This window comes from Balaenoptera physalus (assembly GCF_965194825.1).
Source record: "Balaenoptera physalus genome assembly, chromosome: 1".
NCBI classification, from domain to species: Eukaryota; Metazoa; Chordata; class Mammalia; order Artiodactyla; family Balaenopteridae; genus Balaenoptera; species Balaenoptera physalus.
The window spans coordinates 64,578,500-64,602,109 of NC_138882.1; the positions used below are offsets into that span (position 1 = coordinate 64,578,500).

Here is a 23,610-nt window from a genome sequence, read left to right on the forward strand (position 1 = left end):
TCATTCTCCATTATTCTTTGAGATTACTGACATTACATCTGTCAATTCTTTCCATATATTTCAGTGGATATAGGTTATCTGGGAATGGCTACTTGAATTTAAATGACTGGTGTTTTATCACTGCTTTCTTATCTTGGACTTCAACTCTTTCTTGTCAATATTTGTTATATTTTCAATTCTGCATAGTGGAGAAGACAGAAACAAAAGAAGAGCTGTGTAGTACATCATGGTTAAGCTTTGTCCTTATTCCTTTTTTATTAATTACCTTGCGTTCAATAAAACCTAAAAGTCCCTCTGGGTTTTCTTAACTTCATCATTTTTACTAAGTCTCAGCTCATTCTGGGCCTTCTCACACCCTTCTTTTTTTTTTTTCACACCCTTCTTTGATAAATTCATATAGCATTTATCAAATTCACTCTCTGAAATTTTTTATTTGATGTATTTGTCATCTATTGACTGTTCCTAGCATATGCTGTGTTTTAATGATACTCTTTTTTTTTTTTTTAAACCTTAGTTATATGCTTCTCCTTCTACCTTTTGTTCACTTCTTAACATTTGCATTTACCAAGGTTTTTCCTTTTCAGGATTATCTAATACTTAATATTTAGTACCCATTTTTAGAGGTTTCTATCCATTTTAAGGTTTGTTTTTTTTGTTTGTTAAATATACTAATATACTTATGTTTTCCCTGATTTAAAAAAAAAAATGCTTTCCTGAAGTCTAAGATACATGTTAACTCACTTTTTCCTTCTAATACTCTTATGTACCCCAACATGACCTATGTTTGGTTGAAATTACTAACCAGGTCCTCCATGTTGGTGAGTATCAGTTCCTCCTTTTTTTTTTTTTTGTTTTTTATTCACTTAGTATCTGTATCACTTATTCCAAGAACTTGAATTGCTCTGAAAATACTGGGTATGCTATTCCTGTTCAGGGTGGTAGAGCATGATTTTTACAACATTCAGGCATGATCATTTCATCAGCCCCAGCAGCTAAATGAACGCCTTAGGAAATCCTAGTTTTCTCAAATCTAACTGGGTAACACATTAAAATTTCAATATTTCCTCCCACTTAACAGTTTAAAGTCTTACACACACACACACCTTTTAATTCTTTCCCTCTATTTCTTTACGCCTATACCTTAAAACACTTAATCTCTTTCTTATATATAATACTCCACTTTGCTACTCACCTTTATATAAATATTCACAAACATAAACTCATGTCTACAGTTTCTCTTTTAATTTTCAAAAAGGAGAGACAATAGATGAGAGACCAAAAGGGAGGGGGAGGGAAAGGGGGGACATGTGGACAGAAGGAAAAGGGGCCTGGATGGAGGGATTAGTGCTACTGGCCCCTCTACCATAGCACTTGCACCCTGAGGGCTCACTCCTTCATGCAAATGCATGGTCGACAACTCAGCCATTGTCACCTCAACCACTTAAATAAGCAGTCCACAGGTTAGACAAAGCAAAAGGGAAGAAAGAAATAGGAAAGTGAGTGAATGAATGTAAGTCAGATTGCCTCCATTCTCAGCTTTGCTTTCCAGAAGGTCTATCTGGGGACTGTCTGCGGTGACCATACAGTCCTGAACATCTGCCTTAACATGAACACTCGAAGAGAACATGAATCACAGGATCGGGCCATCGTCAAAATAGCAGCTCATTTACCGGACCTCATTGTCTATGGAGATTTCTCTCCAGAGCGACCTTCTGTGGATTATTTTGACGGAGTCTTGATGTTTGTTGATATTTCAGGCAAGTGCAAAAGGGATGTTTAATGTGGGGGAACAACAGGCTTGAATCGGAATCACATGCAGAGCTTGACTGCAGAGCGGAGGGAGCATTTTCAAGTTTTTTGTGCCGTTACTGCAAATATTCCTACTGAGAAAACTGGAGGGAAGAGGGATAACCTGTGGACCTGGCTCCCTTTCTTCTTCCTTTACCCAGCATGTCCAGTAATGGGCAAATCTTTAAGGTGTCCACGTCCCAGGCCTGGAACTTCAGGCTCCAATGGCCCTGTCCCAACTGACTCAACCCCCCACACCCCACAGCATCCCAGGCAAAATTGACCTCAGGAAATGGCCTCTCCAGATGTTGTTTACAGCTTAACAGGAAACTTGCCACCTCTTTAGAAGTCTTTGAATTTTATGAGTTTTCATTACCATGAAATGGAAGTTCTATATCCAGTTAAAGAAATTGCAGTCATCCCTGTACAAGTTGAGAAATTAGGAGGCAAGAGTTATCTGGTGCCTTTCCCTGACCCCTAAAATAATAAATAGAGAAGGCCCAATATCTGACACTTGACCAGCCACATAGATCACTTAAGAGAAACCCTGCCAGTTCTTAAAAGCTGAGACCCACTGCTCACCAGTGTGGTCCTCTTCTCCTGACTCTGTTTGGTTCCTCCCAGCACCCAAGGAAACTAGCTGCACATTTGTTACAGGTTTTACTGCAATGACTGAGAAGTTCAGCACAGCCATGTACATGGACAGAGGGGCTGAGCAATTGGTGGAGATCCTCAACCACTATATAAGTGCAATAGTGGAGAGTAAGTGTCCCCAGAGGTTTCTGGCTTAAGCATATTTCAATTCATTGTTTTTCTGTATTTGGTGGTTATAACCTGATAAAGTACTGTTGCTTAGCATTCTTCACTGTCCCTATGAAATGTGTATGAAACCAGTCTTTTTGAAATATAATACAGTACAAATGAAGGAATGCAATCAAACCTCACTAACACAGACTATTTGAGGGATTAGTTTTGCATTAGTTACAAAACTAAATTAGAGACTACTTTTAAAAGAACTGTAGTAGTAATTCTTTTAGTTATATTCAATAACTCTAAAAAGCTAGCATCAGTATAACTCAAACACAGTCATTAAGAGAATAGGGTATGAATAGATGAGTGATTTATAATCAACTTGTCAGTAATTTGTGTCCTAATAATGGATTCTGAAGTACTCCCAGCTGACTGAAACTTTGGTCTCCTTTTCAACCTCTGCCTACCAACTTGTTTGCATTATTAATTCGAACTATTCATGAAGAAAAGGATTTATTCTATTAAGGTAAACCTTAGGTCTAGTCTATTATCAGGCTCTGAGTTCCCTAGTAATATCTTAATATCACCCGCTAGATAAAATTTGATTGTCTTTAAAAGCAGAAACTATCTAATTCCTTTTCGCATTACACTCAGCACAACGGTGCCCAACAAATTTGCGATGATGCAGAAATAAGAGGAAAAATGTCCATTTATGTCAGAAAGCCCAAATAAACAAAATGCAAATTGGTAATAAACAAAACCCAAGTTGACCATAGTTGTGGTTTTTTTCTGATTTTCAGTTCTTACGGAGTCCTGTCACTCATGTACTCACCCACGCTCACTCAAGTCCCTGCTCATAACATACATAGATCAGTGAAGAACGTCCCATTATCATGGGAGTAGGGTAGCTGTCCTTAAGCCACCTCAGCAATCCCACCGTCTTCGTTCCTATCTTTTCCCATTCACAAAAACAGAGCAGGTACATAATCTAGTTCACTGTTCTCATTCTACAGTTGAGGAAACAGACTCAAATGGGTTTAAATGCCTTGTCTGAGATGACACCTTTAGTATAAACCTATTCTCTGAATTGCTCTTCTCTTGACCTAACTTCTATCCCACTATTGAAGAGTAGATTCGTTTTATTAGCTTTAAGAAATCAAAGTTATGCTGTACACCTGAAACTTACATAATTTAAAAGAAAGAAAGAAACCAGAGTTTGATTTTACCTTCTTTTTTTTTTTTTTCTCAGAAGTGTTGATTTTTGGAGGAGACATCTTAAAATTTGCAGGTATGGGGGCTTACCGACATAGCAGGGGTAAGAAAGGAATGCCGAGGGGCCTGTGCTCTGACAAACGAGGCAGCTCAGAGAAAGCAGTGGCCAGCAGACCGGGTGGAGAAACGTTTGAAGCGTAATTCTGTCCAGATTTCATACAAAATAGACTGACCCCCAGGGCAGGTCAGGACCTCTAGTGTGTCTTCCTTTTCAAGGTGATGCGCTGCTAGCCCTGTGGAAGGTGGAGCGGAGGCAACTGAAAAACATCATCACGGTGGTAATTAAATGTAGCCTGGAGATCCATGGGTTGTTTGAGACCCAGGAGTCTGAAGAAGGCCTGGATGTCCGAGTCAAGATAGGTAAGCTCTTGAGAAAGAAGAGATGCTATAGCAATTTGGATATAGGTCCTGACTCCTGAGGCATCTCCCACCTAAAGAGAAAACAGTAGAACATTGTGACTCAGGTCCACCATCTTGTCTCGAACTTTGGATTAGGTTAACCAGAATGTGAATTTTGGTTCCCTCACTTACCAGTTAAGAGAACTAATATCTACCTCATAGACTCTTACAAAAAAGTAAATTTAAGTGGTTAGTATAGTACCCGGCACATAGTCACCACTCCACAAAATAGTCTTTATCATTACTATTGCTGTTATTGTGATTAGGTCTTGCTTCTGTCAACAATATGTATCATTAAGCTCAACAGGAAGCAGCTTGTGATTACATAGATTCAGCAATGTCGTAAGACTGGTCCTCCCCCACTTCATGAGAATCATGTGCAAGAAAAGCTTAAAAGTTCAACCTGTGACACAGCTCCACTTAATAGAGGGCTTCTTAAATTCACACGTACAATAACAATCACACATATTTCCAATTGTGTTGCAGACATTACACTATGTCATTTCCGCTTCACCACAGTCCTGAGGTACAGGCATCAAGGATCTATTTCACAGGTGGGGAATGAGATTCTGAGAGGTGTAAAGGATGAGTTACAGCTGCTGCTGTGGGTGTTAGCTTCTGCCTAAGCTTTGTAAACTTTGTAATTCTCGAGTATCAGAGATGATGAGAAGATCAGAGGTTATCCAATTAACTGTTTCTCAGTTTTCTTTAGGTTACTCAGAATTTCCAAATTAGTTAAATCTTCTGTTGAAAAAATAATCAAAGTTGTTATAATACTGAATCTTATTTTTCCAAGTTAACACCTAGAGAGTTTTGACATATTATCCTTCTTGGAAATGATGGGGACCCTTCATGTGTATGCTGATTGGCTGTTAGAGAAGTGAAATGGTTCCAGTACCTTTCCTTTTTTTTTTTTAATTTAATTTCATTTATTTTTAAATTTTTTAAATTGAAGTATAATTAATTACAATGCTGTGCCAATCTCTGCTGTACAGCAAAGTGAATCACTTATACACATACAGACATTCTTTTTTTTATATGCTTTTCCATTATGGTTTATCACAGGATATTCAATATAGTTCCCTGTGCTATACAGTAGGACCTTGTTGTTTATCCATCCTATATATAATAGTTTACATCTGCGAATCCCAAACTCCCAGTCCTTCCCTTGGTAACCACAAGTCTGTTCTCTATGTCTATGAGTCTGTGTCTGTTTTGTAGATAGGTTCATTTGTGTCATATTTTAGATTCCACATATAAGTGATATCGTATGGTAATTGTCTTTCTCTTTCTGACTTACTTCACTAGTATGATAATCTCTAGTTGCATCCATGTTGCTGCAAATGGCATTATTTCGTTCTTTTTTCATGGCTGAGTAGTATTCCATTGTATATATGTACCACATCTTCTTTATCCATTCATCTGTCGATGGGCATTCAGGTTGTTTCCATGTTTTGGCTATTGTGAATCATGCTGCTATGAATATAGGGGTGCATGTATCTTTTTGAATTATTGTTTTGTCCAGGTATATGCCCAGGAGTGGGATTGCTGGGTCATATGGTAATTCTATTTTTAGTTTTCTGAGGAACCTCCACAGTGTTTTCCATAGTGGCTGAACCAATTTACATTCCCACCAACAGTGTAGGAGTTCCCTTTTCTCCACACCCTCTCCAGCATTTGTTATTTGTAGACTTATTAATGATGGCCATTCTGACTGGTGTGAGGTGGTACCTCATTGTAGTTTTGATTTGCATTTTTCTAATAATTAGTGATGTTGAGCATCTTTTCATGTGCCTACTGGCCATCTGTATGTCTTCTTTGGAGAAATGTCTCTTAAGGTCTTCTCCCCATTTTTCGATTGGATTGTTTGTTTTTTTGTTGTTGAGTTGTATGAGCCGTTTGTATATTTTGGAGATTAAGCCCTAGTCTGTCACATCATTTGCAAATATTTTCTCCCATTCCGTAGGTTGTCTTTTCTGTTTTTTGTTTGTTTGTTTGTTTTTATGGTTTCCTTTGCTTTGCAAAGGCTTGTAAGTTTGATTAGGTCCCATTTGTTTATTTTTATTTCTATTGCAGTAACTTTTCTTTTAATGAGCCTAAGCATCAGTATGTTTCAGAGGGAAAACAAACCATATGTATATATCAGGGGAAATCAGCTTTGACAAATCAGCATGGCAGAGAGCAAAGATAAAAAACAAATTTTGATTATGTTAATTATAGTCATTTAAAAGAACTCTGTATCACTTACAGTTCATGTAAACATACATTTCGTATACATGTCATATTTTACAACATTCTCTCTTCTGTTGCTTTGGTACCAAAACCTTCAGCTCCCAACTGGAAAACAACTGGAGGACACATTCTTGGGATAGAACTTGACAGTCAAAATGCCTGTTCCTTTCCCCTACCTTTTCTTCTCTGGCTGTTGCCTGAAATTTCACCCAAAGTGCTTCTTTTCAGCTAGAGCCTCAATCTCTGATAAAATGCAAGTTGTTCCCAAACAGAAATCATTAAAACTGTCCTCTGTATAAATAAGAAGTGTAAATAAGTCAAAGTATAAATAAATTGAAGAAAAGATAAAATAACTTTGGGGACTGATAGGGCCATCTAGGGAGCTAAATGTCATAGAAAGGTGAAAACAAGTAGGTAACTTGCTAGCTTTGGGAGAAAAGGAGTTTGGGAAGGGCCAGACCCAGAATAGACTGCTCTGATTTCCATGTAAAATTTTAGAAACTAGATTTTGCTCTGGGATGCTCAAGATTCTGATTTGTCCAAGAACCCATGCTGCTGGGGACTAAGCCAGAACTTCTCATGCAAATCCATTGCTTGCCTTCTTGCCAGGCCTGGCTGCCGGCCACATCACCATGTTGGTCTTTGGAGATGAAACTCGAAACTACTTTCTGGTGATTGGTCAGGCGGTGGATGACGTGCGCCTGGCGCAGAACATGGCGCAGATGAATGATGTCATTCTATCGCCAAACTGCTGGCAGCTCTGTGACCGGAGCATGATAGAAATTGAGAGGATTCCAGATCAGAGAGCAGTTAAGGTAGGTGTGATCCTGTCACTTGCAGAAAGTTCTGCCAGTCTGTGCCAGGGGCCTCCTGTCAGAAAAGCCACTGGGAAACCACTGGTTCCATGAAGCTTCCGGGCTGGAAACTCGGATGGGGTCAATCTGGGTTAGATTAAAAAGTATTGGTCCAGGGACTTCCCTGGTGGCACAGTGGTTAAGAATCCGCCTGCCAATGCAGGGGACACGGGTTCAAGCCCTTGTCCGGGAAGATCCCACATGCCACAGAGCAACTAAGCCCGTGAGCCACAACTACTGAGGCTGCATGCCACAACTACTGAAGCCCAGGCACCTAGAGCCCGTGCTCTGCAACAAGAGAAGCCACCTCAATGAGAAGCCCGTGCACCACAATGAAGAGTAGCCCCCGCTCCCTGCAACTAGAGGAAAGCCTGTGCGTAGCAACGAGGACCCAACACAGCCAAATAAATAAATAAATAAAGTATTGGTCCAGAACACCTCCTCTGGGAGGAACCAAGGCTGGTGAGTTCAAGAGGAAATGATCAGGCTTCTCCTTGGTAACTAAGGATGTGAAATTTGGGTATGGAGGCCTTTGGGGGGACTAGTGCCCTTGCTTAATGAAAGGAAGAGTCTCCTGGCTATTCCCTAGGAGCAGAGGGTTGTAGTTTTGATGGCTGTCATTGGCCTTCAGGTTCTCTACTCAACACTCTCCTAACTCAGGGTGAGGAATCACCGAGGGTGAGGATTGGAAGTGAGCAGGGGCAGCAAAGATTAGTGAAGGAAGAGACTTTTCCTGTGGCCCTGCCTAGTAGAAAGCACTGTAGTTAAGTTGAAGACCAACTATAAGCAGAACTGTTCTTGGGATATAGCCAATTAGAGAAAGGGGGCAGAGCTGTACTGCTAGATGACCCAGGAATGAGACTGCTTGGCAGACGGAAAGAAAAGATAGTGAACACATGGAATTGCAGGCAAAGATGAGAGCCCCCTCACCCCCCAACACACAATGTACTAGGTATGCCTCAGTCTACAACCCTCACAGCCCTCCCCCACTCACTCTCCCAGTAATACACATCCCAGCTGCATGACCTAGCTGGCTGATAGCAATGCCCCCCATTCCCCATCTTCTTCAATCATTCCTTATACCTTTAAAAATTGTTTTTAATTTATAAATTAATTTTAGACTCACAAGAAAGTTCAAAAATAATACGAGTGTTTCCCTATATCCCTTACCCAGCTTTCCCAATGTTAGCATTCTTCATAACCAGAGTGCAATAGTCAAAACCTGAAAATTAACATCGGTGCAATACTACTCACTAATTAAAGGCCTTATTTGGATTTCACCTGTTTTCCCACTGAAGTCCTCGGTGGAGTGTTCCAGGATTCTATCTGTGATCTCACACCACATTTTGTTATTTTTACTTAGCCTCCTGCAATCTCTAAAACAGTTTTTTAGTTTTTCCTTGTCTTTTATGACCTTGACATGTAAGAAGAGCATTAATCAGTTATTTTAGTGTATGTCCCTCTGTCTGGTTTTGCCTGATAATGTCTCATTATTGGACTAAGGTTATCCATTTGGGGGGGCAAGAATGTCACAGAAATGAGGCTGTGCCATTCTCCATGTATCATATCTTGGGGTTCATGATCTTGATATGAATCTTATTACTGGTGCTGTTCCTGATACCTTTTTGGGGCATTAGCACCCTTTGTCTTTTTACGCTTGTAAGAAAGAAATGATGTACAGTTTAACCAGGCTTTATCTGAATTAAAATATTATAAAAGAATAAGAAAAAGAAGAAGAAAGTTCTAAGACTGGAAAAGTATACAGGTCAGCCCCTTGGAATGGCCTTCTGTGTATATACCAAAGATTGAGGTTTTAATGGCCAATCAGAGATATTTTTAATGTAGTCACATGCAGATAAATCTCTTCATTGTTTAAGTATGCCTGTCTCTGTTTATCATGTCCTGGATATTCAAAAGCATACACCCTGCCCTTTCTGTTGAGAAATTACATTCAAAGGACCAGACAGCACTCAGAATAACCAAAAACTTCTCTCTCTCTCTTTTTTTTTTCAATTTAGGTTAATTTCTTAAAACCACCAGCTTCTTTTAACTTTGACGAATTTTTCACAAAGTGTATGGCTTTCATGGATTATTATCCTTCTAGTGACCACAAAAGTAAGTACCCTCTATAGACAAAAGCCCTTGCCTCTACAATTGGTCAGTAGGGTCTTATACCAATGTCAGGGCCTCCATTACAAGTAATTGGCCTCCTCAGTACAGCTCCCAGTCCCAGCAGCACACAAAAGGGACCTCCTTCCCATTCCCCACAACCTTCCTCAGGTCCTCTACCTCTCCCTTGGCAATGACTCCTTCTCTCATTGTCCAAACATTTGCAAGTCTTTTCCATGATAAAAGAAAAAAATAAAACTTCTATGAACCCTACTTTTCCCTTCTAACCTTCACCACCAAACTTTTCAGAATAGTAATCTATATGTCTCTGCCTCTTCTTCTATCCTCTCATTTATTTATTCACCTAATAAGCATTGATTACATGCACCTCAGAGGTGAGGAGGCATGTGTTCACCTACTTGTCAGTCTTGAGCCCCTGCCATCTAGCTTCTGTCCATTCCTCCTGTCTACTGAGACTGTTTATGTCAAGGCCACTAATAACCATCAACTTACCAAACCAGCTGACCTCTCTTCAGGCCTCATACTGGGTGCTTGGCTTTAGATTACTCTCTTTTTCTGGATACTACCTTCTCCTCTTTCTTTGCTTTCAAGAATATTCTTTCCTAGTTTTGCTTTTACCCCTCAAACTACCCATTTTCAGTGCCCTTTCTATTCCTTAAATGTTGATGATTTCAGGGATCTGTCCTTGACTGTCTGGTCTTCTCTACCCACCTTTTGTGGAACCATTCATCTATGCTGGATTTCTCCATGACTCCACAGGGCTGGGACTAGAGTGAAGAAAGCAGGACAATTTAGGTGATACAAAACAAACTTTAACACTTCATGAAGAAGACAGTCTTCTGCAAAATGGTGCAGAGGGCAAGAAGATTTTATAGGATAAAGAATAAAGGAAGAGACAAATGAAAAATATCTGATTGGCTGGGGTCATATAGTTAGTCTTGTTTGGGGTGAGAAGGCCCAGAGTTGGCTTGGCATTTGGGGATTGGCTGACTAGATTATTGCATTTGTGGTTAAGGGGAGCATTTACAGGGAAACAAGTGTTATCTAAGTCTTGGTTTGCTGACATGGCACCCTGGGCAGGGAACAGCGCCATCTTGGGCCTAGAAATTTATTTCAACATTGTCTAAATTCTATGCTACTTATCTTTCCCTAAAAACCATTTCTTCGTCCAAACTAGAAACTTCAGAACCATCTTTGAATCATTTTTCTTTCTCATCATTTATGTGATATTTTGAACATCACAAATAGTAGAGTGTAATTTTACAAAACTGCAGTAGGTAATGGGGTGGGAGGAACACTGAGGGGAACTGTAGGAAAATTGACCAGGAAAGGCCAAGAACCCAAAAGCTCCAAAGATGGAGAAAGTCTGGTGACACTCCTTGAGTTGTATCCCATCCCAACTCCTAGATCTTAATGATGCCTTCAATAAAGAGCTTCTTCTGGCCTTATTTTGGTCACTGCAATACTGCAATGCAATTCTGGTGCTAAGTACCTGGAGTTAGCATAGATAGGTGGAGTCCTCCATAAGACTCTCCTTATTTCAGACACCAGCTGCAAGCTCTGAGATCACCAGGCCACCTGCACTTCTGACCAATTGGCTACAGATCCAAGGGTTCCCAAAATGCTCTCAGGTTCAATAAATAATTCACTATAGTTCAATATTCACTATAACTCACAGAACTCAGGAAAGTGCTATGCTTATAATTATGGCTTTATTGTAAAGGATACAAATGAAGACCAGTGTTGTATTTATCTCTAGACACATAGGGTGAGGTCTGGGAGAGTCCCAAACATGAAGCTTCTGTATCCTCAGGACACATCACTCTCCCTGCACATCAAGGTATGATTACCAACTAGGGAAGCTCACCCAAGCTTTTGGGGGTTCAGAGATCTTACTGGCGTTTAATTAAGTAGGCATGTTGATTGAATCACTGGCCTTGCAATTGAACTAAATCTCCAGTCCCCATTCCCTCCTCAGAAGTCCTGGAGGTCAGGCTCTAATCACCTGGCTCAAATCCCCAACCCTCTTATCACATGCTTGGTCTTTCCAGATAGACCCCTATCCTGAATCATCTCATTAGCATAAATTCAGGTGTGGTCCAAAGGGCCCACAGTGAATAACAGAGACAATCCTATTAACTGGGAAATCCCAAAGATTTAGAAGTTACTCTCAGGTACCAGAAACAAAAACCAGCCAAATTCTTTATAAGTTTTGTCTCCATAACCATTGCCACCGTAATGGTCTAGATCTTTACAACTCCTGCTCTCTTCCTGAGCTCTTTGCCTTTTTCCACAGTCTATTTAGTGTCATTTCTTGTTAATCTCCAATATTCACATGGGGCTCCAGCCAGGCTAGAGTAACATACTGTGCTCATTCTTGACTTTAACCAACTTGGTTCCCTCTGCTAGGAATGCCCTCCTCAATCCTTCTAGTAAAAAGCTATAAGTCATTCAAGACTGAGTAAAATTCCTAGTTCTCCTTTGAACCCTTTTCAGATTAAACCAGTTTGTCTAGACCCCTGCCTCCTCTGAATCTCTCTGGTCTTTATAATCTTTTAGCCCATTTGGCCTTTTTTCTATTTAAATTTTCTAAAAATATTATACTTGAATGTCCATAAGTCAGTGCCTCCAGGAAAAAGTCCAAGTTTCCTAATGACTTTTTTTCCCCACACAGTGCCTAGCATGGTGTTTTAAATATACTAGGTTTTGAGTATATTCCATAAAGACTTTAAAATTAAATTTTCTTCTTAATTTGTATCCCTTTCAGACTCCATTGTTATTTTTCAACTATTTTTTTTCACATTATCATTATTTTATTCCCTGCTAAAAGCCTATCATCCTTTCTTTCTCCCTCATTTTTTGATTTCTTCAAGCTCATTCTTACCACCTACTATCAGTCTATTTTAGAGTATGGAACTATCAACCATTATAGTAACGAGAACCATAGAGATAATGAAACCCCAGTACTTTTTTTCCCTGGACAAGGAAGTAGGAGTCAACCAAGGCAGTGAAGTGACTTGTCCAGAGTCACACAGTGAGTTGGTATCAAACCTGAGATCAGAAACCAGTGTCCTGAATCTTATTTGTGCTGCTCTTTCAACTCTGTCATCCCCTACATTCTGTCACCATTGTCCTCCATTGGCATTCCCTCATCTCTCCATTCCCATCACCTGTGGCAAGACTTTTAGCTCAAGTATGGAGGTGAAAGTCTCCTTAAGTTCTGAAGAGTGATGACAATTAGAACAGCGTTTTGAGCTACACACCACTGAATTTTGGGAAACCCGCAACTTCTGAGAACTTCTCATTGGATTTCCCTTGCCCCTATTTGGCCACTAGGTAGCCCAGAGTGTCCTGACTGAACAGTGAAGACCACTGCCCAAAGGAATGGGGACTGGGAGGTGGCTCTCTCTAGCACTGCAGAGCCAAGCTTCCCTTTCTGAGCCTGCCCCTCCTTCTGCCCTCTTAGACCTCCTGAGGCTTGCTTGCATGCTGGAGTCCGATCCTGAACTGGAGTTGTCCCTACAAAAGTATGTGATGGAAAGCATATTGAAACAGGTATTTTCATGTTTTAATTTATTGGCTTTTGGGGTGTCAGGGATCTTGGACAGCTGTTAAGATCAAGAAAATCAGTAGCTTGTAAAATGTTTCATTGAAGTAAAAAGAGGTGGGGCTGACATTCTCCATGTCTAGGTGACTGAAAAGTTTATTGTTCACATCAGGATACTTTTAAGAGTTAAAGGGGCATTATTCATAATTACACTGTGACAACAGGCGTAAACTAGGACTGTGTTGCCTTACACAACTGGGCAAACTGAAACTGTCCCAAGTATATAAGAACATATGGTTACCCTTTCTATAGGCCACATAGCAGAAAGACATCAAGTGAATGATACTGTTTCTCTTAAGTCACTTGAATTGGATCTTAAGCTTTGAAAGTTAATGCAGATAATTAGAACTCTCAGAACTACCTCCAGCCCCCAAAGTTTTCCCTTTGCATTTGCTTAGATCTAGGTTCTCTCAGATGCATTAATCTGTGCAAATTATAACTGTTTCTGAGCACTCATCATATGCCAGATACTCTACTCTTTCTTTCTTTCTTTTTTTTTTTTTATAGCCTACATATATTTGAACTACATTTATAGCCAACTGGTTCACCTTTTTTTTTTTAATATTTATTTTTTTGGTTGCACCGGGTCTTAGTTGTGGCAGGCGGGCTCCTTAGTTGTGGCATGTGAACTCTTAGTTGCAGCATGCACGTGGAATCTAATTCCCTGACCAGGGATTGAACCCAGGCCCCCTGAGCTGGGAGCTCAGAGTCCTATCCACTGCACCACCAGGGAAGTCCCTCTACCCTTTCATATATTTATTCTTCACAATCCTTGGCAGATATCTTTATCCCTTATATGTGAGAAAACTGAGACCCAGAAGGATACCGTGAACTTTCCTGAGGTTGTAAAGTAGGAAATGTGGCTAGGATTTGAATCCTGTTCTCTCTGAACCCTACATTTTTTGCACAGGCTATACACTGCCTCTAATATATGGCTGTTTTAATTCTTAATCCCATCAAAATGCAGTTGTGCCCTAGAGGAAATCTTTGTAGGACAAGCCTGATCAGTGGGCAGCTGCCTTCACAGTGTGGGTTGAAGAGCTACCAGAATGCACCCCTCCACATTCTGCTCAATTTAGAAACACTGCCTTTAGTGCCTGCAATTGTTCGACTCTTCAAGGTTTTTGAAGCTCAAGAGAGCCACCCCCTCTTCCCCTCCCTCCCTCTAAGAGATATAACACATTATGCTTCTTCAGCTGCTACCAGCTGAGAGCAAGGTCTACAGGAATGGGATATGTAAGACTCCGTGAGTCACTGTGAAAATTGTGGGTAGGAATGACGAACACCAGCTGAAGATATAACAGCTAAGGGGGCTGAAAGGAGGCAAAAGAGAAACCTTTTACAGCTTTACCAAGGCCTGTCCCTGCACTTCAAGAACAGAGATGTGGGGACTTCCCTGGTGGTGCAGTGGTTAAGAATCCACCTGCCAATGCAGGGGACACGGGTTCGATCCCTGGTCCGGGAAGATCCCACATGCCGCGGAGCAACTTAGCCTGTGTGCCATAACTACTGAACCTGCGCTCTAGAGCCCACGAGCCACAACTACTGAGTGTGCGTGCTACAACTACTGAAGCCCGGACGCCTAGAGCCTGTGCTCTGCAGCAAAGAGAAGCCACCACAATGAGAAACCCACAATGCACTGCAGCAAAGAGTAGCCCTTGCCGCAACTAGAGAAAGCCCGAGTGCAGCAATGAAAACCCAACGCAGCCAAAAATAAATAAATAAAATAAATTTAAAAAATAATAATAATTAAAAAAATAAAAAGCACCCCTAAAAATTCAAAGTAAAACAAAACAGAGAGTTGTAGGCATATAATAGAAAGATATGTTTAAAAAAAAAAAAAGAACAGAGATGTGGTTGCATTTTCCAAACCAAAACTCAGAACACATGGCCTGATAGAATAAAATTTTAATTATTTAATTAATTTATTTATTTAACATATTTAAAATTATGTATTTAATATTAATTATTTACACTTATTTAAGAAATTCATTTGAAAAAATCAGAGAAAATTATCATATTGGTGAGTTAGAAATTATTAAATTATCTTTTATGAAAAGTCTCAAATTACATGAAACCAGGACTGTCTCAGCCTGCAAGATTCCCTATACACAACTGGCTGCAAGATTCCCTATACACAATTTCCTCTTTCATCCAGAAGATGTGTTTCATATAGCCAACAGAGAATTTGACACTTTTGTGCTCTTTGGGGGAGAAAAAAATGCAGTGATTCTCCCCCATTGGTTTGCTATGCAGTTAATTTAACAAAATTCAGGGCTGATGATATAGGCAGGGAGAATTTAGGAACACCCTCCTTTCCTTTCCCTGTGCCTGTTGTGGATAGACTTAGAGAAAAGATGGGAGCTGAATGAAATATACCACCCCAAAAGGCACGGGAATGTTATAAATGGAATGTTGGACTAGAAGTCTGTAGATTTGCATTTTTGTTTGCTACTGTTTCCCCATGTGACTTGGGAAAATTATGTTATTTCTCCATCTCTCAGTTATCTAATTAGTAAAATGGGGATAATAATGCTGATTTTATTTCATTTGAGGATAAAATAGCATAGAATATGAAAATATTCTGGAAGGTACCTTACTATGAAAATATAAGGTTGAATTACATAGAATGCTATTCTTATTCCTACATTGTAAGGGAGCCAAAAGAACAGCAGTCCTTTTTTTATTGTGATGGCTCATATTGGCATGAGGGAGATAGCAGATGGGGCAAGGGAGTGGTGTCTGGCCAAAAATGAGCAGGTGTGTAGGTTCCCATTGGAAGAGATTTTGAAAGGCCATTCCATTTCCATCTTTTTTACTTTGGGTTGCCTCTTCTGTGTTGTACCTCCCAACTTTGATAACTTCAGCTTCCCTAGAGAATCTCAAAAGGCTAGTTCTATCCCAGTGATAATTTTGGGTGTAGGGGTGATATTGGGAGGAAAGATCCACTGCCAAGGACACACGTTAAGGAAAGCTTCCCTCTAAACTGCAGATTGATGACAAACAGCTTCGGGGCTATTTGTCTGAGCTTCGCCCAGTGACGATCGTGTTTGTGAACTTGATGTTTAAGGAACAAGACAAAGCAGAAGTCATAGGCTCAGCCATCCAGGATGCCTGCGTGCACATTAATTCTGTCCTGAGGGTCTTCCGAGGCCAAATCAACAAAGTCTTCATGTTTGACAAGGTAAATTTCCCACTAAAGGTGTGGGTACCTACCAATAATTTAAGGTTAGCATTCGTGTCTATGGACATGGGGGAGAGGGAGGGAATAGACACCTTTAACCTAGAACTATCAGTCTTTATTCATAGTTATAATTACAGCTTACATGGTGGATATGGCACTCACTATGTGCCAGGCATTGTTCTCCACACTTTACATATTTTACTCATTTCTCCTCATGACTACTCTAAGAGGTAGGTACTGTTCTTATTGTCCCCAATTTACAGATGAGGAGGTTTAGGGAGAGTTGAGGATACTGAGACAAGATGAGATTAAATGGGGGACTGGGATTCAAACCCAGGTAATGTGCCTTCTTCGTCTGTGCTCTTAACCACTGTGTTCAACTAGCTTTTATGATACATACGTATATCTGCAACCCAGGGTATAACGCATCTCCCAGAGATTTTAGGTCAGGTTTCTAGTAACCGTCATACCCCAGAAGCTGTAATTTCCGATAATCTCCACATGCCATATGTATACTTCCCGTTCCCCTTTCCGTTTCTTAATCAGTTGGGGTGGGTGTGGTGGTGGGTGTCACATCTAGCTCTCAGTGTTTTCAATCTGCTCTTACTCAATTCAGAGAAAAATGATGTGATAAAAATTATCACAGAAGTGCTCCTGAGAATTGACTCCCCATCTCAGGTGTTTCTGTATCTTAAGAGCCGGGCACTCAATTACTGCCCCACACTCATTCATTCACTCATTCAGTAAGCACTTATTGAGCATTTCATAGCCACTGCAAGCTAGGGCTGCAGAGATGGGTAACTCACACACGTTGTCCCAGAACCAGGCAGAAAGAACAAATTCTTTGTAGGAAAAATAAACTCTGTGCTTCTGAGGGAGTGGGGCCCTCCAGCACAGTGTGCTCTAGTACTTTCTTCCATATTGATTCATGAGTATCATCAGAAAAGAGCATAGAACCTAAGAGAACAGTCTTCAGTGTCTAACAGGCACTCCAGACAGTTCCTGGAGAGACAATTCCTGGCTCCAACGATTCCCAGCTGTGTGACCTTAGCAAGTCATTGAACTTCTCTGAGACTTGGTTTGTTCCTCAATAAAAATAGGGATATTATTTAGATGGGGATAGTATTTGCCTCAAATGATTGTTGGAAGTTTTAAAAAATATATGTGTGAAGCGCTTGTTGCAATGGCTAGTTCACGTCAGCACTCAGCAGATGAGAGATGCTAGTCTCACTGCCAGCGTAAGACCTTCCCAAGCCACTAGGCAGACTTTCCAGGCAAAGCAGACCCACCAGTGGCCCCAAAGGGGCTGCCCTCTAGTCTCTTCGCAGACCTGGATTCAGGGCTCCCCTCGCACATCACAACAGAACACAGCGCCAATTGGGATTTGATTCTTGGTCAGCTTCTTTTTGGAGAGGGTTAAAGAAATTGAGGCATTCTACTGTTCTTTTGCATTTTATCAGGATATAACATACATAGACTCAAATTTTTAACTCATTGGGCTTTATTCATTATGCCCTTTTACAGAAAACAGCGTCTGAGATCATTTTTTAAGGGACTGGTAGTAAAAGTGCCAAGTTTTAGAGTTTACTCTCTGCTTGAAAGAGTTAACTTTTTGCAAGAAAAACCACTCCCAGCTTAAGCCTTTATCCTTAAGAAAAATGAATAATAACAATATCTGAAAAGAACTTTAGAGTTTATAAGGTATATGTGTATATATGTGTGAATATGTATATATAATATATTGATATTTTCAGTAGCCAAACCAACCTCAGCAAGTCTAGGTTATACCCATTTTCAGACTCATAAACTGAAGTTCATAGAGTGTAATTGACTTGTTCAAGGTTCTACACTTGGGAAGTGGCCTGAGAACACAGATTTTCTGATTCCAGAGCTGGTACCTTTTGCTCTGTGCTGCTTCTTGGCCTTAAACTTAGTACCTTGCAGCCCAAGACCTTGGCCACAGGAGAGAGTAGAGGAGGGTGCACACAAATAGCTCAGTACAACCCACTATCTCTGGAGCAAAATCAAGCCCCTCTCAGGCTCAAGCCCTACTGTTGATGATGCACTAGAAGTTACATGAAGTTTGCTAAAAATAAAATGGGTGTGAGAGAAATCATGATGAAATTTGTTTCAGAGAGTGAAAATTGCTGCCCACCCTCCACTGGGCCTTCTAGCTGGTCCAGTTTAAAGCTGACTGTCCACCAGCTGTGTTTGCTGATTCTCTCCCTCACAGGGCTGCTCCTTTCTCTGTGTCTTTGGTTTTCCTGGGGAAAAGGCACCTGATGAGGTCACTCATGCCTTGGAAAGTGCTGTGGATATATTTGACTTCTGCTCTCAGGTCCACAAGATCCAGTGAGTGTTTCCAGACCCTGATTTCGTCTGGTCCCTGACCCTGTTGTAGGATATGGGGAGATAGGACAAGTGTCAGGGAAGAGGAAGGCAGGAGAAGGCTGTCCTTGCCTGGGTGCCCTTATGTCTGCATTCATTACTCACCTAATGTACAGATAGGGTGAGCAAACCCAGCCCTGACGCAGTCAGACGGGGGATGGTCAAGGCCAGGTGGAGAAAGGATACTCCTAAAAAGTCCAAATGCACCAGAGAGAGTCTAACTGAGTTGTCTCTCTCTACTCTGGCTTACTTTCTGGTAGAGGTCTCACTCCCAGCTATGTTGGAGACCTGAGTTGATTTTTAATATCTAGGAGATAAAGTAAGTCCTTGGGTTGGAAATTTATATTTTGATCTGGCCTCAAGATGATCCACTGAGTAAAACTGTCAAGATAATGTTTACCATCCTCAACCCCGGCTGCCCAAGAGCCCAGTGCCCTCAGGGTCCCCCAGACTGAGCACCGCAGTGACCCTACTTGCGGCCCACTCTGGTCTACTCTAACAGGTACCACCCCTTGCCCTAAATATCCCACCTTCTCAGCCTCTAGTCATCTGGATGCATTAGCAAAGTTAGCTTTTGATGCCACACACTGAGTTACTTCCTTTCAAAACAATGACCTTGTTCTTTCTAGCAATCACAAAAGATAGTTAAAATTGTTTACTCAAAGTCATTCTATATTGAAAGTCCATTTGGGGTGATGAGCTTATTTTCCAGAAAAATAGCTCAGATGAATACTTAAAAATAGCAGAAAAGTGAACTGAGTGATCACTTCTAAGAACTTAGTTCTCTGTCCAAAACTGCCCCTCCTTTACATCGCCAGGCCATGTACAATTGCCCTAACCTAACTACAAAGGGAAGAGAGTTATTTCTTGAAAATCCTTTCCCACCCCTCCCCCATCCCATTCATCACCTTGTCCCCACCCTCCCTGCCTTCTCTGTGCTCATTGTCTTTGCCTCTCTCCTCACAACTCTCTTTCTGCCCGGAGCCAGCACTGTTTCCATCGGCGTGGCCAGCGGAATTGTCTTCTGCGGAATCGTTGGACACTCTGTGAGGCACGAGTACACAGGTGTGCTGGGCTAACTTATCTCCATCTTCCTTTCAGCAAACACTGTGCCTTGCCACTGGGCTTGGTGGGAGGAAGGACAAAAATAAGTGAGACGTGAGCCCTGCCTTCAGAAAGTTTACAGTCTTCCAGATGGAACCAAGCCATATAGCTTTGCCTCTTGACAACTCAATGATTGCAAATATGCATTTCTGGGGCTATGATTGAGTATAAGAAATATGCAGCCATTGGAGGGGAGCCATGGGGGGCCATAAGCTCGTGGGACGATGGGTCTTTATGTTAATTTTCTGTTCACATTAAACAGTTACTCCTCTTAATTCTTGGGATAGGTTAGGACTGCTTCTTTTTTTTTTTTTTTTTTTAATTTATTTATTTTTGGCTGCTTTGGATCTTCGTTGTGGTGCACGGGCTTCTCATTGCGGTGGCTTCTCTTGTTGCGGAGCACGGGCTCTAGGCGCACGGACTCAGTAGCTCTGGCTCGCGGGCTCTAGAGCGCAGGCTCAGTAGTTGTGGTGCACGGGCTTAGTTGCTCCGTGGCATGTGGGATCTGCCTGCACCAGGGCTCGAACCACTGTCCCCTGAATTGAAAGGCGGATTCTTAACCACTGCACCACCGGGGAAGCCCCAGGACTGCTTCTTAAAAATTATGAATATTGGCATTACTGGTAAATAGTACTCATCTCAAAAGGAAATAGTAAGTAGGTGTTATCTCAAGATTTCACTGCTCTTTCCTTTTCAATCCTATTACGGTTTTAAATGTTCAGAAATAATACATCTAAAATACTGAATACATATAAAACTGAAATAGTTATGTCTGAAATGACACGACGTCTGAGATTTTCTTCAAAATAATACAGGGTGGAGAGTGGATGGGAATGGGGATGGAGCGGGATTGGCCATGGGTTAATGGTTTTGGGGACTCGGTGATGGGTATATAGATTCATGATACCATGCTTTATTGTATGGTCAAATTTCCCCATAATAAACTGTTTTTAAAAAATGAATGTCTTAATCAGGAATATTCAAGTTTATGTCAAAGTGCAACATTTAATACCTAATTAGTAGTATTATTAACTGAGGGCTTACTAGCAGCCCAGCACTTCTCAAAGTTCTTTATGTGTATTAACTCATTAATCTTCATAAACTACCCTCTGAGAGAGGTACTATTATCAACCCCATTTTACAGATTAGAAAACTGAGGCATGGAAGAGTTCAAGTATTTTGCCCAAGTAATTTACACATAGCAGTTAGAGGTAGAGCTGAGATCCAAACCTGCATAACCTGGTTTCAGACTCTGTGCACTACAGTCTGTTACCTCTTACAATATCCCCTAAACCAATCCTACACACACACTCCTTCCAGCCCCATTTACTCACTCTTAAAAAATTAAATGAAGGCTCATACACAGTAACATGCATACCCAATTGGAGATCACCGTTCCAGGCCCAAGCTTGTGCTTATCTCTCTTGTAGCAGAAGACCAAGTATACCTCATCTGAGGGCCCTCAGGCCCTGTCCACCATCCCAATTAACAGAATCCTCTCCATATTCAGGGTCCTGCTATCCCTGAGCAGATCATCCCCTTAGCCTCCCAGGTGGCTAAATGAGTTAACTCCCTATATATTCTAAAATAGCCATTGGCTGAATCTGGGTAGTTGAAGGTGAGATTGCTGTGTCATTCATGAGAGGCAAAGGGAGTAAAGGGTAACAATGCCATTTGGGGACAGTATGCCTCAGATTACACTCAGTTCAATGGCTGTTTTCTCCCGTCTCTTTGCCTTTCTCTCTCCTTCCTATTATAGTCATTGGTCAAAAAGTCAACATAGCTGCCAGGATGATGATGTACTACCCAGGAATCGTGACCTGTGACTCCGTCACCTACAATGGCAGCAACCTACCAGCCTACTTTTTTAAAGAGCTTCCAAAGAAAGTCATGAAAGGTGTTGCAGATTCTGGACCAGTGTATCAGTGTTTGGGCCTTAATGAGAAAGTGTGAGTGTGGGGCATTGATTTTGCAGTACTTTTTAGTAAAGAAGTGGGACAATTATGATAGCAAAATGAGAGGTCACCCATTTCAGATTCAAAGCCAGCTCATGAAATTAAAATCTATTCCTTCCCAGACCAAGGCCCAGATTTCAAATTCCTTCATCTTCCTCTATCCTGCTGATAGTATAGCATGGTGGAAGATCCCGTTCTACCCTCAGTTCTGAGACTATGAGGGTAATTCTTCAAAGGTTGTGTAAAGAGAACAGAGAATCCCCTCATTCGAGTATCTATTTGGACCCAGATGGACCCAATCACCAACCATTAACCATTGATCACGTCAACTGTGTGTCCAGGCATTGACAGGGATTGCTCCTCCTCTAGGTGTTTAGAGAAATACATTCCCTCAAAGCCCAACTTGCTCTCACATTGGGGCTTAAAACCCCTCAGTATCTTCCAATCATTTTCATGATAATTTTCAAATTCCTTGCAATGACATACAAAATAACCATCTGCCTTTCCTACCTCATCTCCTCCTGTGCCATTTCCTCTGGGTCGGGGGCCGGTGGGGGGGCTTCTAAGGGAATTATCCTCCCTTTCACTCATTCCATCCCCAGTCTCCTAGGAAAACCACAGTCATTTTTTTTTTTTAACATCTTTATTGGAGTATAATTGCTTTACAATGTTGTGTTAGTTTCTGCTATATAACATAGTGAATCAGCTATATGTATACATATATCCCCATATCCCCCTCCCTCTTGCGTCTCCCTCCCACCCTCCCTATCCCACCCCTCTAGGTGGTCACAAAGCACCGAGCTGATCTCCCTGTGCTATGCAGCTGCTTCCCACTAGCTATCTATTTTACATTTGGTAGTGTATATATGTCCATGCCACTCTCTCACTTCGTCCCAGCTTACCCTCCCCACTCCCCATGTCCTCAAGTCCATTCTCTACGTCTGCGTCTTTATTCCTGTCCTGCCCCTAGGTTCATCAGAACCATTTTCTTTTTTTTTTAGATTCCATATGAAATTTGTAGTGAGGTGGATGGGCCTAGAGTCTGTCATACAGAGTAAAGTAAGTCAGAAAGAGAAAAACAAATACCGTATGCTAACACAGTCAGTTTTTGAAATCCAGCTCAAGGATCTCCTCCTCTCTGAAGCTGCCTTTGGAAGCTACCCAACCCCAGTTCAGACAGTTTAGCTGTTTCCTCCTCTGCGTAACTCTACAGCACATTAGAATATTCATTACGCTCATCACAATCACAGACTCGATGTGCCTTTTCACCTCCTACACTGGGAACTTTTTGAGGATAGTGATTATTTCTTGTTCATTCTTATATCCCCAATGCATGGTAGGCATCAGTAATGACGAATAAATGAATGAACAGCATGGAAAGCTTTATATAGTAGTGCTTGGTGGATGGAAAGTGAAAAGGTATTATTCTTTATACTAGCAAGCTAGAATCTGGGTCTTAAAGGGTCAGATAACAGAATCAGGGCTATAATTGGTTCAAGGAGTTTTTATTATTCATCTTTGTATTCCCAGGGCTCAGCGCTGTTCTTGGCATGTGTAGATCATCAATAAAATGCTGTTCGAATAAATGAATGAATAATAATTTTTGTGAGCCCTTATTAAATATTAGGCACTTTACCTCAATATCAACTATATGAGGTAGAAACAAACTATTATTAACTCTATTTTATAAATTTAAAAACTGAGACTCTGAGATGTTAAATGACTTGTCCATAGCCATAAATCTAGTAAACAATTGAGCCAAGGTTCAAAATGCCACAATAATGCTGCATTATAGCCAACTACAAAACCTCAGTTGTATACAACAGTAAATTTTTACTTATCTCATGAATATGTGGGGTCCAGCTGATCTTGGCGGATTTGGATGATCTTGCCTAGGCTTGTTCACATGCCTGGGGTTCAACAGGTTGTTGGCTGATCCAGGATGAC

At 41.0% G+C, this 23,610-nt stretch overlaps 1 protein-coding gene across 1 annotated transcript in view; it reads left to right on the forward strand.

The window, feature by feature from the left end:
• The first annotated feature begins 374 nt into the window (after nt 1-374).
• The window catches only part of ADCY10 (adenylate cyclase 10), a 107,436-nt gene continuing 84,200 nt past the window's right edge, over nt 375-23,610 (forward strand). Inside the window, exons 1-11 of the mRNA XM_082437076.1 lie at nt 375-1,757; nt 2,446-2,550; nt 3,788-3,826; nt 4,027-4,170; nt 7,051-7,256; nt 9,314-9,410; nt 12,892-12,980; nt 16,025-16,216; nt 18,450-18,568; nt 19,593-19,669; nt 21,468-21,657. Coding sequence (XP_082293202.1) covers nt 1,505-1,757; nt 2,446-2,550; nt 3,788-3,826; nt 4,027-4,170; nt 7,051-7,256; nt 9,314-9,410; nt 12,892-12,980; nt 16,025-16,216; nt 18,450-18,568; nt 19,593-19,669; nt 21,468-21,657 — 1,511 coding nt within the window. The 5' untranslated portion in view covers nt 375-1,504. The remainder of the gene's footprint in view (nt 1,758-2,445; nt 2,551-3,787; nt 3,827-4,026; nt 4,171-7,050; nt 7,257-9,313; nt 9,411-12,891; nt 12,981-16,024; nt 16,217-18,449; nt 18,569-19,592; nt 19,670-21,467; nt 21,658-23,610) is intronic.